The 18,468-nt window shown below is 50.1% G+C and overlaps 1 protein-coding gene and 1 long non-coding RNA gene across 4 annotated transcripts in view; one reads left to right on the top strand and one right to left on the bottom strand.

Annotated features, from left to right (window-relative positions):
- Positions 1-18,468, top strand: part of LOC147097007 (acid-sensing ion channel 1-like) — a 361,076-nt gene that overhangs the window by 240,308 nt on the left and 102,300 nt on the right. For all 3 annotated transcript variants that reach the window (XM_085972733.1, XM_085972735.1, XM_085972734.1), the window contains exon 4: positions 2,198-2,348. In XM_085972733.1, the coding sequence (XP_085828859.1) occupies positions 2,198-2,348 (151 nt within the window). The remainder of the gene's footprint in view (positions 1-2,197; positions 2,349-18,468) is intronic.
- LOC147097008 (uncharacterized) lies at positions 10,920-17,097 on the bottom strand. The gene is made up of 2 exons (XR_015074461.1): positions 12,393-17,097; positions 10,920-12,118 (listed from the first exon to the last, which is right to left on the bottom strand). It is a non-coding gene; the product is annotated as an uncharacterized LOC147097008 (long non-coding RNA).

The raw sequence follows: 18,468 nt of genomic DNA, 5'->3' as shown, positions 1-18,468 counted from the left end.
CCTCCCCCCCCCGAACAACAATGATGATGAGGCCAGCCCCGATCCTCCGGCCCCCCACCACGCAATCCCCGACCACCACCCCCCCCCCCCGCCCGATCCCCGATCCCCGCCCGTGATTCCCGATTTCCCCCGCCCCCGCGATCCCCAATCCCGCAGTCCCCACTTGCCTGCCGATCCCCGATCTCCCCAATCCCCTGCTGATCCTGCAATAACCCCCCCACCGATCCTCTCTCCCCTCACCCGATTCCTGACCGCCATCCCTCCCTCGGACCAACCCCTCGCAACTGAGGCCTACCCACCCGCAGCCAGCCAGCCTCTCAAGCTGGAAATCGAGGCCTCACAAATTAGGCCCTACCGGTAAAGTCGACAGGGCCTGCGGGGAAACCCGGCCTCCTGGGTTTCCCGCCCACCTCGGACCCCTCCCACCCCCATTAATGGGTGCTGTACTGGCAGTCGATCTCGCCCTCCAGGATCTACGGCGGAGGGAGCGCAGGCAGCGAGAAAGATTGGAACCTGTGGCCAGAGGGAGGAGGAGGGCCATCAGGGCTCTCAACAGGAAGCCTTGCCCTTCGAGGGTATTCCGACAGCACTTCTCCTACCTTCAATGAAGCGAGGAGCAGTGTATTAGAGGGCTCCGTATCACCAAGGTGGTGGTCACAGAACTCTGCCACCTCCTCCAAACAGGCCTCACACCAGGATGACTTAAACCCCAGATCCCTCTGTCATCCCTCTGCCATCCCTCTGTCATGCCATATCACAGTTTCCTCCTGGGTGCAAAGGTGAAATGAGAGAGACCACAAAATATTGCAAACTCCATGAATAAATTTATGCATAAACATGTCACACATATCACAATCATTCAAACAACTAATGACCCTTGCACCTGTCATAGTTGAATAGCTGTCATTGTGTGCAAGGCGTGAGATGTGGGTGTGAGTGTTGGTAGGTAGAGATTGTTGGTGGGTGAGTGCTGGGGGTCTGGTGCTTTGGGCAGCGTGTGAAGCTTGTGGTACAGATGGTGGTATGTAGCATTTGTTGAAGCATTCAATCACACCGTCCACCCGACTGAGGTGGATCTTCCATGAGCACACCTGCTTCAGTCCTCCGGCTCCTTCTCCTTGTTGTGCTTCTCCTTGCTGAGGCAGCTGCACAGCCAGCAATGCTGAGAATGAGGTGCTGCAGCATCAATGAACCACCCCTTTCAGTACTGTGGCGATGATAACTTGATATTAGACTGCACCCGATATTGGTCAGCGCTTTGCGATTAACGCCGCTGAGCTAGGCCATTAGCGCTTGATTTCACGCTCCAATCCTTTCTTTGTGCAATGGGACTGAATTTTATGTGCAGTCTGAAGCATTAGCACTTAGCACTAATTCGCAAACGTTTCAAAAGTTACTGCCCATTCCTAGGCTATAATGAATTTCTCCCCCAGAGAGTTAACATGCAGGTACAGCAAGCAATTAGGAAGGCATATGGCACATTGGCCTTTATTGCAAGGGGGTTGGATACAAGAATTGGAAGTCTTGCTACAATTGTATAGGGCCTTGGTGAGACCACACCTGGAGTACTGTGCACAGTCTTGGCCTCCTTATCTAAGGAAGGATATACTTGCCTTAGAGGCGGTGCAACGAAGGTTCACTAGATTGATTCCTGGGATGAGAGGGTTGTCCTATGATGAGAGATTGTGTAGAATGGGCCTATACTCTCTAAGGTTTAGAAGAATGAGAGGTGATCTTTATGAAACATATAAGATTCTGAGGGGGATTGACAGGGTAGATGCTGAGAGGTTGTTTCCCCTGGCTGGGGAGCCTAGAACGAGGGGGCACAGTCTCAGGATAAGGGGTCGGCCATTTAAGACTGAGATGAGGAGGAATTTCTTCACTCAGAGGGTTGTGAATCTTTGGAATTCTCTGCCCCAGAGGGCTGTGGATGCTGAGTCTTTGAGTATATTCAAGGCTGAGATCGATAGATTTTTGGACTCTAGGGGAACCAAGGGATTTGGGGATCAGGCGGGAAAGTGGAGTTGAGGTCGAAGATCAGGCATGATCTTATTGAATGGTGGAGCAGGCTCGAGGGGCCATATGGCCTACTCCTGCTCTTAATTCTTATGTTTTTATGTCTAATGATTTTTTTTTTAATGTTTTATTGAAATGCCTTCTGAATATTCCTCTACTTTTATGTTCTTCTTCCCCTCAGCTAATCTACTTGCCTCCTCCCTGGGGGGACTGCAAATCTACCCCAATGGACTCGGACTTCTTTGACACTTACAGTATCACCGCTTGTAGAATCGACTGTGAAACTCGGTACCTGGTTGAGAACTGTAACTGTCGGATGGTGCACATGCCAGGTAAGTTGCTGTTGAAACATACCATTCTTTGATTCAGTGGACAAATGTAAGAAGTCACACAACACCAGGTTATAGTCCAACAGCTTTATTTGGAATCACAAGCTTTCGGAGCGCTGCTCCTTCGTCAGGCGAAGTCACTTCACCTGACGAAGGAGCAGCGCTCCGAAAGCTTGTGATTTCAAATAAAGCTGTTGGACTATAACCTGGTGTTGTGTGACTTCCCACATTTGTCCACCCCAGTCCAACACCGGCATATCCACATCTTGATTCAGTGGGGTTGGAGACCAAGGCCTAGAAATTCAGTTGTTAGCGCCAGCCGCTAGCGCCTTAAGAGGGCGAGAAGTGGGGCGCGAAGCGGCTAGCGCCCGGGCGCGGGGCGATCTGCGCCTCTCGCGAAATTCAGTTAAGATTTTGCGCAAAACCTTTGCGCGCACTCAGCTGCGCGCGCAGATCCTGACGTCATTTCATGGTGCAACGCCCTTTGTGCGCCTCGAACCGGAAATTCAGTGGCGCCGGCCTATTGTGCGTCTGGCGCCCCCCGCGACTGGTAGAGGTGAACGGTTCCCAGTCGCTGCGGGGCGCGGGGAGTGCAAATTAAAGGGGACTCCTCCTGCAGTATAAATGGCAGCCATTTTGCTCCACTCCTTCTTTGTGAGAGACAGATATTTGGAGAGAGACAAAGGTAGAGAGCTTTCTGGTTTGACTCAACACTCGCTCAGGTACTTGTGGCTTCAGACCACAGCTTTGCACTTGGATTTAACTTTCAGTGCCATAGCATTGATTGGAAACATATAATGGGGGCTGCAATGGGTGCAAACGTTGGCTTACTGCATTGCATTCAAAGGGCTCAGAGACGCCGTGAGAGAGTGCCAGTCATGGCCAGACAGAGAAGGGCCAACAGGCGTCGGCACAGGAGGCCTTACCCACCCAGTGTATACCGCCAGCAGTTCTCATACCTGAACATGTCTGAGGAGCAGTGTGTTCGGAGGCTGCGATTCAGAAGGGAGGTGGCCACAGAGATCTGCCACCTGCTTCAGAGAGATCTGCAGCCACAGCTGAGGAGCAGGACGTCTCTGTCGGTGGCAGTGAAGGTGACAGTGGCTCTCAACTTCTATGCCACCGGCTCCTTCCAACCCGCTACTGGGGACATTTCCAATATCTCCCAGTTCGCGGTACATTGCTGCATCCGCCAGGTGACCAATGCCCTTTTCAGAAGGAGACGTCAGTTCATCTCCTTCCCCATGACCGTGGACAAGCAACAAGAGCGTGCAATGGAATTTACAGCATTAGCGGGCTTCCCCGTGGTGCAGGGCGCCATTGACTGCACGCGTGTGGCTTTGCGGGCACCTCTAGAGAATGCCGAGGATTACCGCAACCGGAAGGGCTACCATTCGCTCAACGTGCAGTTGGTGTGTGACCACAGGCAGCTCATACTAGCTGTCAATGCCTGCTTTCCAGGCAGCAGCCATGATGTCTTCATCCTGCGCCAGACTTCTGTGGCAGACATGTTCGAGGCCCAGCCTCCCCCACGAGGATGGCTTCTCGGGGACAAAGGCTATCCTTTGTGCACCTGGCTGATGATCCCGCTCCGTGCGCCCAGCACCCCTGCTGAAGAATGATACAATGAGAGCCATCAAGTGACCAGGAACATCATTGAGCACACAATCGGTGAGCTCAAGCAACGGTTCCGCTGTCTGGATCGTTCCGGGGGAGCCCTACAGTACTCTCCTGAGCGAGTCTCCCATTTCGTTGTCGTGTGCTGCATGCTGCACAACCTGGCTATCCGCAGGACTCAGCCACTGCCAGCAGGCATTGGAGGACCACCAGAGGAGGAGGAGGAGGAGGAGGAGCACCAGGACGGGAGGGAGGCACAAAGTGCAAGGGCCGTCCATTGGCGGATAATAGCAGATCAGTTCTAGGCCCCCTCTCAGGGAATGGCTTGTGCCAATGAAAGAAGATGAATGTAGCCGCTCCGCAAGCCCTCAGCCGATCAAGGCAACAAATACTTCCAAAAGCAAACATGGACAATGCGTTTGAGGAAAAATTTTTACTCTGATTACTCTGTGCCCTTCCCGCATGACAAACTAATTCAGAGAAACCCCCCAAAAACAAACACAACAGTCTCGGCCTTAATATAAAAAACAGACACAACAGTCTCGGCCTTTATATAAAAAACAACACATTTGGCCACACCTTCTACTTTTTCACCTGCGAGGGTGATCCGTCTCGCTTCCGTGAGTGGCCCCTACCCGCCCTGCAGCTCCTCCTCAATGGGACCCCAGTGGCTGCAGCAAGGCTGGGGGAAGGCTGCTGAGGGTCAGTTGGTGAGACAGCAGATGCCCTTGGGGGTCGGCCTGGACCAGCTCTGGGCCTGGAGGGGCCGGCTGCTGACTGCTCCAACTCTGCTTGGGCGGCAGCAGTCTGTCCGACGGGTGGTGGCAGCTGCAGTGGAGGAGTGACAGTGTTGGCTGCAGGAATGCTGCCAACCTGACAGATCACAGGCACTCCCTGGTCGGCTGATACATTGGCACGCGCACGGGCCAGCACTGCAGCATGCGCAGCAATCTGCTGAAGCACAGACTGCTGGGCTGCTGCGGCGCGGCGAGTGCCCCGGCGATGCCTGGCTGATCCAGCGAGGGTGGCAGCAGTTAGTGCCCGTGTGGCCCTGGTCTGTGTCTGCATGACATCAACCAGTGAATGCACGGCACGACTGAGCACTTGGCTAGAAGCCGCCTGTGATGCAGCGAAGTCCTGCTGACTCCTAGCCTGTGCTGCCGCGAAGTCCTGCAGACTCCTGGCCTGTGCTGCACTGAATTGTTGCAGACTCCTGGCCTGTGCTGCCCTGAATTGTTGCAGACTCCTGGCCTGTGCTGCACTGAATTGTTGCAGACTCCTGGCCTGTGCTGCCCTGAATTCCTGCACACTCCTTGCCAGTGACTCTATGGAGTCAGGCATCCTTGCCACTGCAGCCATGAGCTCAGTGTGCCTGCGCTCAGCCTGGGCGCCCATTTCCGCTAGGAGCCGCACCTCCTCTGCGCTCACCGTAGCAGGACTGGAGGCTGCACTGACCCTCCGGGGAGAAGGCCGCCGAGCTTCCCCACCCCTCGCGCGTTGCTGCAGCCCGCTGGGCCCCGGAGCTTCACTCTCCTCCGACCCTTCCCCCCTGCTCCCCTCCAGGGAAGACGTGTCCCCATCATGGCCATGGGCTGCCTCGGCTGAGGGTGTCCCTGATGGGCCGGCTTCCTCTTCCTCCTCCTCTATACATAGATACATAGATACATAGAAGATAGGAGCAGGAGTAGGCCATTCGGCCCTTCGTGCCTGCTCCGCCATTCGATGAGATCATGGCTGATCCTTTAATTCAGTATCCCGTCCCCGCCTTCTCTCCGTAACCCTTAACCCCTTTTGCCCGTAGAAATATATCTAATTCCCTCTTAAATATATTTAATGAGCTGGCGTACACTGCCCTCTGTGGCAATGAGTTCCACAGGTTCACCACTCTCTGAGTGAAGAAATTCCCCCTCATCTCTGTCCTAAATGGTTTAGCCCTTATCCTTAAATTATGTCCTCTAGTTCTGTTCTCACCCGCCAAGGGAAACATTCCTTCTGCATCCAGTCTGTCTAGACCTGTCAGAATTTTATACACTTCTATGAGGTCCCCTCTCAATCTTCTAAACTCCAGTGTGTACATCCCTAAACTACATAGTCTCTCCTCATAGGTCATTCCCGCCATTCCTGGTATCAGCCTGGTGAATCGCCGCTGCACCCCCTCCATGGCAAGAACATCCTTCCTCAGATGAGGCGACCAAAACTGTACACAGTACTCGAGGTGTGGTCTCACCAGTGCCCTGTACAGCTGCAGCAAGGTATCCCTGTTCCTGTATTCTAACCCTTTTGCTATGAAGGCCAGCATACCGTTTGCCTTCTTGACCGCCTGTTGCACCTGCATGCTCGCCTTCAGTGACTGGTGTACAAGAACACCCAGGTCTCTCTGTACTTCCCCCTCTCCCAATCTATTGCCATTTAAATAATAATTTGCCCTCCCGTTCCTGCACCCAAGGTGGATAACTTCGCACTTGTCCACATTATAGTGCATCTGCCATTTATCCGCCCAATCGCCCAGTCTGTCCAAATCGCTCTGGAGCTTCCTGGTCTCTTCCTCTGAGCCCACCCCCCCTCCTAGTTTAGTGTCGTCTGCAAATTTGGAAATGCTGCATCCGACTCCCTGATCCAGGTCATTAATGTAAATTGTGAACAGCTGGGGGCCCAGGACAGATCCCTGTGGTACCCCACTTGTTACTGCCTGCCATTCAGAAAATGAGCCGTTTATTCCAACTCTCTGTTTTCTATCTGACAGCCAGTTCCCTATCCACGCCAAAACTTTCCCCTTTATCCCATGAGCCTCAATTTTCCATGCTAATCTTTTATCTCTGACTACGAGCCAGTGCCTGCTTGAGGGGCCACCTCCTCACCTGGCGAGTCACCATCTGAAAGCAGGGAGGCACAAGAGTTGCTTTAGAGTGAGGACAGGGCGGCAGCAAGGGAGGCATGAGTGCTGCTATGCACTGCATTGGTTCGATAGTGGCAAAGGATGCTGGTGTGAGGCGCAAGTGGAAAGAGAGAGGTCAAAAAGGTGATGACCTTACCATTGGTGCCCAGAACAGGGTCGGCATCTCCAGTGGCGACGGGGCCAGTCAGCCGGCCTGCCATGATCCGCTCCACTCGCTCCTCTAGGTCGCTGAGCTGTTTCAGGTCAGGACGGACTCCCCCGGTCTGTCGCTGCTGTCTCCGGTTATGAGCCAGCTTGCCCTGCAAGAGAAAGGACGGCCTCAAAGTACAGTGTGAAGCCCTCATCTTGCCTGCACAGCCTCCCATGGTGGAATAGCCCTGACAGTGTGAAGCCCTCATCTTGCCTGCACAGCCTCCCATGGTGGAATAGCCCTGACAGTGTGAAGCCCTCATCTTGCCTGCACAGCCTCCCATGGTGGAATAGCCCTGACAGTGTGAAGCCCTCATCTTGCCTGCACAGCCTCCCATGGTGGAATAGCCCTGACAGTGTCAAGCCCTGATCTTGCCTGCACTGCCTCCCATGGTCGATTAGCCCTGACAGTGTCAAGCCCTGATCTTGCCTGCACTGCCTCCCATGGTGGAATAGCCCTGACAGTGTCAAGCCCTGATCTTGCCTGCACTGCCTCCCATGGTGGAATAGCCCTAACAGTGTCAAGCCCTGATCTTGCCTGCACTGCCTCCCATGGTGGAATAGCCCTGACAGTGTCAAGCCCTGATCTTGCCTGCACTGCCTCCCATGGTCGATTAGCCCTGACAGTGTCAAGCCCTGATCTTGCCTGCACTGCCTCCCATGGTCGAATAGTCCTGACAGTGTATAAAGTCCTGAATGTGCAAGTGCTTTTCATGACAGTCCCATAGCTGCTGGATGAGGGCTGGGCATTAGGGCTTTCAGGTCCCTTTGGCCATAAAGTGAGGTGCACATGCAGGGATGAGGAGGATACTGGAAAGGGTACTCACCCTGACAACCCGAGTGAGGTCGTTGAATTTTTTCCGGCATTGGAGGGGAGTCCTGCCAACCACGCTGTTGGACGTGACCCTGTTTGCCACCTCCCTCCAGGCTTTCCGATATTCAGAGGGCAGCAGCCTCCTGCCACCTTCAGGGAACAGAACATGGCGCCTGCGCTCCACTGCGCCAACCAGCACCCTCAGGTCACCCTCGCCAAAGCGCTGCGCTCTCTCCCTGGCCTTCTCCATTCTCCTGGGCGTGGAGCAGTTGAAGTAGCACTGGTCAGGCCTTCCCTCAGGGTTGCAGTGTGCAGGGCGTGGCAGCCAAACAATTCCACCCTCCCCCTTTAAGTGCTGACCAGCACCTGACTGTCTGCCTTCAATCAGCAACTCGCCGCACCTGCGCTGCGCCCGCCCTTGGTGGTAGCGCCCCGGCTCGCCGGCTTAGCGCCTTATGAGACTCATGCATCGCCTGCTTTAGCGCAGCTCCAACCTCTTGGGGCGATGCAACTGAATTTCAGCGAGGGTGGTGCTAAGTTGCGCCGGGCGCAAAATTTAGCGAACGCCCAGCTGTAGTGCCCCAAACGTGGCTATACTGAATTTCTAGGCCCAAGTGTCTTGGCAATTGATAGCAACTTGTATTTTCAATACAGAAAAATAGATTGGAAGGAATTTTGACAAGGAGTTCATCTAATCTAACGCTCATTATCGCTCCTCAGTCTTCCTTTCCCCGACGCTAAAATCTTTTGAAGCCTAAGCTTGATCACTACATTCTGATTTACCTCATCTCCTCCTCGACCCTTTTCAACCTCCGCACTCACCATTACCTCACTTGGCAGTTTAGGCGCTTGAGAATGACCAGGTCGGGTCGTGTAGGGTGGAAATCATATAAACTGCAGCTCACAGCCTGTCTATCTCCAGTACCTGATGCTCCCTGGCCCTCATGACATCAGGTCACAACCTACCAGTCCTGGGATGTTCTGTCAGATGGGATTATGGGGGGAAAGAAGAGAGAGAGAGAGAGAGAGAGAGAGAGACAGAGCGAGACAGAGACAAAGAGAGAGAGAGACAGAGAGAGAGAGAGAGAGAGACAGAGAGAGAGAGACAGAGAGAGAGACAGAGAGAGAGAGACAGAGACAGAGAGAGAGAGACAGAGAGAGAGAGAGAGACAGAGCAAGACAGAGACAAAGGGAGAGAGACAGAGAGAGAGGGAGACAGCGGGAGAGGGAGAGAGAGAGACAGAGAGAGAGAGACAGAGAGAGAGAGAGAGACAGAGCGAGACAGAGACAAAGGGAGAGAGACAGAGAGAGAGGGAGACAGCGGGAGAGGGAGAGAGAGAGACAGAGAGAGAGACAGCGGGAGAGGGAGAGAGTGAGACAGCAGGGGAGAGACAGAGACCGAGACAGAGATAAAATCTCTCTCTACATTATTTTCAGTGTACTGTTGTGCTTTTTTATAATTCTCTGCCATCTCACAGTTCTTTCCCATAGTCTACCCCTAAATTAATTCTATCACCCTTAAGAGAAAATTCTTTAGCATAAAGATATAGCAGAGAAAGTATAATTTTCTCTGTCATTTTCTTACTTGCAAACACTGAAATATCAAACATTGAACACAGGCACGAGGTCCTGTCAGCTATTACGGTGGTGCATTTATTACAATGATGATGGTACAATGGATTGAATCTCCCCAGTTTATATAGTGAACAGTGTTTTGAAGGGACACCATAGCAGGGCCTTCATAAATTGGATGAAAATCTGTCGAGTCCCTTTACAGTGGCACTGGCTAAAATATTGCAGCTGCCTCATTTTCTCTGCCACCTTCTGAGATCGTGAAATGGGCCGGCGCCACAGCAAGAAGGATCTGGAGTGTCCCTGCTGTGACCAACAAGCCTACACAGATCAGCTGGTGATGACACAGAGCCTTGAGAGTGACTAATGAATGGGATTGCTCACTGAGCATTTCAAAGAGCGTGGGTTTCTAATCCATTGCAGCAGAGCTACCAAATTACATTTACCTGTGGAGATGAGCGGAGATCTGAGGCTAGAAATTCCTGCAGCCTAAGGGGAAGACATAAAGTCGTTGCTATCTGGATGGCTGGGGGATGAATTTTGGGACGGGGCCAGGACTCTGCCAATTGTTTGCCCCCCCGCCACCCCGGTTGCAAATTCCACAGGAAGTGAGGGGTGGGCGCAAGAAGCCCATCTGTGGTGCCATCGCTGGAGGAGTCAGCGATTGACACGATGGCATAGGCCATCTGAATTCCCACCAGTTCTGCCTCAGTTGCTGGTCACGCCAGACCCCTCAGAAAAAGGGTATATAATGACCCAGATTTGGGAGGCAAGGTTATAATCTTAATTTAAGGTAATTGGCAAAATAACCAGAGGGGAGATGAGGAAAAAAAAATTTACGCAGCGAGTTGTTGTAATCCGGAATGCGCTGTCTGAAGGGGCGGTGGAAGCAGATTCAATAGTAACTTTCAAAAGGGAATGGGATAAATATGTGAAGGGAAAAAATGTGCAGGGCTATGGAGAAAGAGCGGGGGAGTGGGCCTAATTGGACCGCGCGTTCAAAGAGCCGGCACAGGCACGATGGGCCGAATGGCCTCCTTCTGTGCTGTATCATTCTATGATAATAGGGCAGACCTTGGGCCTGGTAAGGCAATATTTCTGGGTTTGCGTCATCCCGACAATGCCTTTCAGTTTGACCTGGAGTTAGCTAGCAGAATAATTGTGTTATGTTGCAAGCAGCATGGTATTTGCCATTGCACGAGGCTTACCTGCCCAAGAGGAGCTACAATAAGCCTCATTGAAGAGGATGAGGAACAACACAAAGCCCCTGCTTTATGGCAACCAGTTCCCGCAGGTGCAGCAGATGTGCATCATGAATTTCTCCCCTTGAAGCCCCCACATGGCCCATTCTGCCCAGAGAAGGACTGAATACAGACATTTGTAAATACATGTGAACTATAGTTGTCTGGCTGTTCTCCATTTTTATTAATGTAAAAGATTGTAATTGTGCGGGGAGATTTTTAATAAAAGAATAATGATTTCAATCTTTAGCGTGTTGAGCATTCGCTTTTATTAATGTAAGAGTATGTTCAATTACAGAGGGTGCCGAAAAGATTTACAAGAATGGTTCCAGGGATGAGGGACTTCAGTTATGTGGATAGGCTGGAGAAGCTGGGGTTGTTCTCCTTAGAGCAGAGAAGGTTGAGAGGAGATTTGATGGAGGTGTTCAAAATCATGAAGGGTCTAGACAGAGTAGAGAGAGAGAAACTGTTCCCGTTAGCGGAAGGGTCAAGAACCAAAGGATACAGATTTAAGGTGATTGGCAGAAGATCAAAGGCGACATGAGGAAAAACTTTACAGCGAGTGGTTAGGATCTGGAATGCACTGCCTGAGAGGGCGGTGGAGGCAGACTCAATTGTGGCTTTCAAAAGGGAGTTGGATAAGTACCTGAAGGAAAAAAATTTGTAGGGCTACGGGGAAAGGGCGGGGGAGCGGGACTAGCTGAAGTGCTCTTGCAGAGAGCCGGCACGGGCTCGACGGGCCGAATGGCCTCCTTCTGTGCTGTAACCATTCTATGATTCTATGTGATGTACTACACATTGAATTCCATAGAATGTACAGCACAGAAACAGGCCATTCGGCCCAACTGGTGTTCATGCTCCACACGAGCCTCCTCCCACCCCTCTTCATCTCACCTTTATCAGCATATCCTTCTATTCCTTTCTCCTTCACGTGCTTCTCCAGCTTCCCCTTAAATGCATAAATGTACCTGAGGGCCAGGCCGTTTCTTGTGTACTACTCCTAACTCGGGCCCCATTGAAAAAAAGTAGCAATGGAGGATTCCTCAGGGCCTGTTTGCAATTCCACCGACTGCTTCACTTTGTGTGGTAGACCCCAGATGGAGCCGCCTGAGTGCCAAGAGGACCCTGTCCTATTCCAGCTGCGTGGCCAGCATGCCTTTGGATACTTCTTCTGCCGCTTGCCCAGAGGCAGCTGCTGCCAACGTACTGGCAATGATTCGACAGCCAGCCACCTGTCCCTGTGTCTCTGTGCACCTGCTACTATAGGAGACCAAGTTGTAACGGCAGTCGCTGATCTCCGTGAGTGGACACCTTTACATTGCTAACGGATCTCTCAATTCCTCCTTCGGGTTGGCTTGAGCATGTTTCCAAGCACCTCGAAACCAGCCTTTATTAGGCTTGGAATGTGGGCCTCGACACCTTGGCATCATCAATGGAAGTATTTCTGGAAGACATGAGGAAAACATTTTTTACGAGGCCAGTTGTTACAATCTGGAATGCACTACCTGAAAGGGTGGTGGAAGCAGATTCAATAATAACTTTCAAAAGGGGAATTGGATGAATACTTGACGGGGAAGAATTTGCAGAGCTGTGGGGAGGGAGCAGGGGGAGTGAGACTACTTGGACAGCTCTTTCAAAGAGCCGGCACAGGCACGATGGGCCGAATGGCCTCCTTTTGTGCTGTATCATTCTATGATTCTGTGAACTATACTTGTCACCTGTGTGCTAGAGGTCTCCACTGAAGATGGCATTGATGTAGCTTCCTCCTCAGTGATGGGCCACCATATTGTCCAACGAGGTGGCAGAATCCACAACTCTACCCAGAACAGTCTTGTGCAGTAAGACAAGTGAGTTGTTAGACAGTTTACATTCACGCAGTATCTTCCATGTCCACGCTGCACTGTTGCTCAGCAGCAGCAGGCCTGTCTCTATCCACGCCTCTGCCCCTTCCTCACCCGTGATTCACCCTGTGTTCCCTCCTCGTTAAGTCCTTCTGACGTGTCTGTGCCGGGGCTGGTGCCTGCATCGAGCGATGTAGGTGATCCCAGGCGTGAAGTGAGCATTTAAGTCCTGTAACACCAGCTTCCTTCTCTTCGACTGGTGAACTTTGATTAAAAAAAAAGGAGACACAGGATGAGCAAATAGGTCTTGTTATGCATACAGTTGTTGCAATTACAATGTAATAAAATCTAAGATTCAGCATGGTATTGGCTTTTTAAAATTCTGCCGCGGTGTATAAGGAGTTAAAAACCAGCTTCACTCAGAGAAATCATATCTGAACTGATAGAATTGCTACAATTAGATTGTGCCAGCAAATTCAAGAACGCTGGGGACAAGTACCTCGCAAAAACTTTGATCGAGGGTTATGAGAGGTGCAGTGGGATATTTCCGACACACTGGAGCCGACCAAATGAACCACAAATGGTCCTTTTCCCAGTCCATGCATCCCTGTGTAAATCACTTACAGAAATGCAGCATCAGAGTGCCATTCTGCAAGTCCAGCAGTCAATTCCAGAGCCACTTCATTTGCTTGCATCTCAGAAAGTGGTTTACCTTGCTCACGGATTAACGTGCTCGATCCAGATTGGAGCAAATTAAACAATTGATCGCCGCACGGAGACCCTGACTGTGCATTGTTCTGAGAGAGCACCAGTTCCACTCTCAATTAGCCAGAGGGGGTCTGTGCGAGTGAACAGCAGCGAGTTACACATTAAAACATCCGTGACAGGCTCAGTGAATTTGCTGGGGGAAGAAATAAAAATCCATTGCGGAGGTGGTGGGTGAGAGAAAACAAATGATTGCCCAGATTGTGGCCATTTGCTAGAGCTTGTCTAATTTTACGTGGTCTAAATCATCATCCATCACAGTAATAACTGTCCTTTAAAAAAGAGGGCTCGGACACTTGTTTCTTATACTCTTTACTATACAACCCGCCCTTCCACTTATTTCTGCCTCCGAAAATTATTCTTTCTGGTCTCCGTAACTCAGTTATCTGTTTCCAAATCAAACTGGACGCAACTATTGATTAGATTTTGTGGTATATTTTAATGGTTATTAAGAAGAGAGTTGACAGAGAGCACAGAAGAGGTTCAGATGCATTTTTTTTTCTGTTTCTGCACACGATGAAGGGTTGTGGCCGCACAGTTCAGATTGTGCCAGGGCTGGACAAATGGCTGTCATGATCACTGTTTAGATCAGGATGACCTTGGACTGTTTGCACTGATCTCGTCCTCCATGTCCTGGACAGTAAATCCTTTTAGTGGCACGAGCGAATCTCCTGTGGCGTTGAACAAGGGTGAGCTGCAGCATTGTCGTGCTGTCCAGGGGCTAATCTGGCCTGTGCCTTTAAGGCCACTGCTCCAAATAGGCCCAGTCACCGCACGGACTGCAGCGGTTCAAGAAGGCGGCTCACCACCACCTTCTCAAGGGGCAATCAGGGATGGGCAATAAATGCTGGCCTTGCCCGCGACACCCACATCCCATGAATGAATCAAAAAACCGAATCCAGGTAATTACAGCCTAATAAACTGTTCGCGGGCAATTTTAACCTCTTGTAAATTTCAGGCTCCATGTCAATGACTGGCTTTCATTCTCTTTTTTAAAGATGGTTGTGCATTTGCAACAAAGTTAGGTGTGATATCTGGATTGTGAGTGCCAGACACAGGTTTTTGTGATATAACCACTCATAAAGGTGAGGGATGTCAATGTTGTCAAACATAGGGTGTGGGAAGGGAATATTACTGACACCTCCAGGTGGACTCAGTATGAGAAAGCAAAGCTCCCTCTTTCTGCCGCAGTATTGTCCCCAACCTCAATGCACCAATGTGATATTTCCATCTCTAACTGAGAAAGGGTTCCAATTTGTGTTGAATTGTCGGCATTTTTGGGACGTGGACTTGTCACTTTGAGGAGCTGGGTTGAAACAAGATTGGGGCAAAGGAGAAGGAGCTTTATTCTGCATCTCACCGTGCTGTGCCTGATCTTGGGGTGCTTGACGCTCTTACTGGGTACCAAAAGTGGATAAAATGTCCCATTCACTCGTACTAACATCCCTCACATTGATGAGCATGAAAATTGACTAAAAATATAAACTGGTAGAGTGGGGATGGGGGGTGGGGGAAGCGGTAAGTTGCATAAAACTACAGTCTCCATTGGCCATTTACTCAAAATCAAAAAGACCACACAGAGACAGGAAGTATAGGCTGAAGCAAGAGTGAGAGAAGGGGAAAAGGACAGTATGTAAGGACATAAGCATGGAATGAAAAAAGGCCGTTCAGCCCATCAAGCCCATTCTCTTCACAGACCAAATGCAATCCACTCCATCACCCACCCTATCCCAACCCACAGGGAAGGGTCTGTGAAGGTTCTCACCATCTCCAAAGATAAAGCAAGCATAAAACCCCACACCATCCATCTGACCATACATCTTTTACAGGATTGAAACATATGGCAGGTTGTGCAGGAGTCCCCCGAGTGCATCTCACTCTCCAACCAGTATTTGGTTCTGAGTACTGGTGAGGGCGATGGTTCCTCTGGGGAGTGCAGCCAGAGCCAAGTCCACGGCACCATGGGTGGCTCAGCTGTACAGGCGGGGAGGAAGAAGAGTGGAAAAGCAATAGTGGTGGGGGATGCGATAGTTAGGGGAGCAGATAGGCATTTCTGCGGCCGCAGACGTGACTCCAGGATGGTATGTTGCCTCCCTGGTGCCAGGGTGAAGGAGGTCACCAAGCGGCTGCAGAACATTCTGAGGCGGGAGGGTGAACAGCCAGAGGTCGTGGTCCATATCGGTACAAACGACATAGGTAGAAAGAGGGATGATTTTAGGCAGATTTTAGGGAGCTAGGAAAGAGATTAAAAAGCAGGACCTCAAAGGTAGTAATCTCCAGATTACTCCCAGTGCCACGTGCTAGTGAGGATAGCGCAGATGAATGCGTGGCTGGAGAGATGGTGCAGGAGGGAGGGCTTTAGATTCCTGGGGCATTGGGACCAGTTCTGGGGGAGGTGGGACCTGTACAGGCCAGACGGGTTGCACCTCAACAAGGCTGGAACCAATACCCTCGCGGGGAGGTTTGCTAGTGCTGTTGGGGAGGGTTTAACCTAATTTGGCAGGAGGATGGGCACCAGGATGTAACATTAGAAAGGGAAAATAAAGTGCTCAAAGGATTGGGAGAGGCAGAGAGCACTAAAGTAAGAAATAGTAAGGTATTAGGGAGGGTCAAATTAAAAGAGAATACAGAATGGTCTAAAATGGGTTTAACAGTGTATGTATGTGAATGCACGAAGCGTAGTAAACAAGGTAAGTGAACTGCAGGCACAAATAGCCACATGGAAATATGATGTAGTGGCAATAACTGAGACCTGGCTCAAGAAAGGGCAGGATTGGGTATTAAATATTCCAGGTTATAAAGTGTTCAGGAAAGATAGGGAAGGAAAGCTGGAGGTGGTTTGGTAGTATTGGTCAAGGAGAATGCTGGAGAGGGAGGATGTCCTGGAGGGGTCAAGGACAGAATCTATATAGCTAGAGTTAAGAAATAATAGGGGTGCCATTACACTACTAGGTGTATTCTATAGACCACCAAATAGTGGGAAAGATATGGAGGAGCAAACTTGCAGAGAAATTACAGAGAGGTGCAAGAACTATAGAGTAGTGATAATGGGGGACTTCAACTATCCTAATATAGACTGGGATTATAATGGTGTAAAGGGCAGAGAAGGGGAAGAATTTCTGAAGTGTGTTCAGGAGAACGTTCTTGATCAGTATATTTCTGGCCAGACGAGAGAGGAGGCATTGCTGGATCTGGTTCTGGAGAAGGAGGTAGGTCAAGTGGAGCAAGTGTCAGTAGGTGAACATTTAGGGAACAGTGATCATAGTATCATAAGGTTTAGATTAGCTATGGAAAAGGACAGGGAGCAATCTAGAGTAAAATTGTTTAACTGGGGGAAGGCCAATTTCAGTGGGATGGGAACGGATCTGGCCCGGGTAAACTGGTATCCAAGATTGGCAGGCAAAACTCTAATGGAACAATGGGCTGCCTTTAAAGAGGAAATAGTTCAGGTACAGTCGAGGTACATTCCCACTAGGGGGAAAGGCAGGGCAACTAAAGTCAGGGCTCCCTGGATGACGAAAGAGATAGAGCGTAAGATGAAGCAGAAAAAGAGTGCGTATGACCGATGTCAGGTTGCAAATACATCTGAGAATCAGGCTATATATAGAAAGATCAAAGGAGAAGTGAAAAAGAAAATAAGAGGGGCAAAGAGAGGGTTTGAGAATAGAATGGCAGCCAACATAAAAGGTAAACCAAACGACTTCTATAGGCATATAAATAGTAAACGGGTAGTAAGAGGAGGGGTGGTGCCGATTAGGGACCAAAATGGAGACCTTCACATGGAGGCAGAGGGTATGGCTGAGGTACTAAACGAGTACTTTGCATCTTATCTTCACCAAGGAAGAGGATGCTGCCATAGACATAGTAAAAGAGGAGGTGGTGGAGATAGTGGATGGGATAAAAATTGATATAGAGGAGGTATTGGAAAGGCTGGCTGTATTTAAAGTAGATAAATCACCAGGAGGGGATGGGATGCATCCTAGGATGCTGAGGGAATTGAGGGAGGAAATCGCGGAGGTACTGGCCATAATATTCCAATCCTCCGTAGATACGGGGGTGGTGCCAGAGGACTGGAGAATTGCAAATGTTACACCATTGTTCAAAAAAGGTGTAAAGATAAACCCAGCAACTACAGACCAGTCAGTTTAACCCCGGTAGTGGGGAAGCTTTTAGAAACAGTAATCAGGGCCAAAATTAACAGTCACTTGGACAAGTGTGGATTAATTAAGGAAAGCCAGCATGGATTTGTTAAAGGCAAATCGTGTTTAACCAACTTGATCGAGTTTTTTGATGAGGTAACAGAGAGGGTTGATGAGGGTAATGCGGTTGACGTGGTGTACATGGATTTCCAAAAGACGTTCAACAAAGTGCCACATAATAGGCTTGCCAGCAAAGTTGAAGCCCATGGAATAAAAGGGACAGTGGCAGCATGGATACGGAATTGGCTAAGTGACAGGAAACAGAGAGTAGCAGTGAATGGTTGTTTTTCGGACTGGAGGAAAGTATACAGTGGTGTTCCCCAGGGGTCGGTTCTAGGACCACTGCTTTTCTTGATATATATTAATGACTTGGATGTGGGTGTACAGGGCACAATTTCAAAATTTGCAGATGACACAAAACTTGGAAGCATAGTGAACAGTGAGGAGGAGAGTGATAGACTTCAGGAAGACAGACAGGCTGGTGAAATGGGCAGACACATGGCAGATGAAATTTAATGCAGAAAAGTGTGAAGTGATACATTTTGGTCGAAAGAATGAGGAGAGGACATATAAACTAAATGGTACAATTCTGAAGGGGGCGCACAAACAGAGGGACCTAGGGGTATATGTGCACAAATTGTTGAAGGTGGCAGGGCAGGTTGAGAAAGCGGTTAAAAAAGCTTACAGGATCCTGGGCTTCATAAATAGAGTACAAAAGTGTGAAAATTATGATGAACCTGTATAAAACATTGGTTCGGCCCCAACTGAAGTACTGTGTCCAATTCTGGGCACCACACTTTAGGAAGGATGTGAAGGCCTTAGAGAGGGTGCAGAAAAGATTTACGAGAATGATTCCAGGAATGAGGGACTTCAGTTACGTGGATAGACTGGAGAAGCTGGGGTTGTTCTCCTTAGAGCAGAGAAGGGTGGGAGGAGATTTGATAGAGGTGTTCAAAATCATGAGGGGTCTGGACAGAGTAGATAGAGGG

The sequence above is a fragment of the Somniosus microcephalus genome, chromosome 33 (assembly GCF_052327205.1).
Source record: "Somniosus microcephalus isolate GS21.2 chromosome 33, FLI_Smic_1.0, whole genome shotgun sequence".
In the NCBI taxonomy this organism is placed as follows: Eukaryota; Metazoa; Chordata; class Chondrichthyes; order Squaliformes; family Somniosidae; genus Somniosus; species Somniosus microcephalus.
The sequence above is the reverse complement of the archived record's forward strand: the minus strand, read 5'-3'. Positions and strand labels throughout refer to the sequence as shown.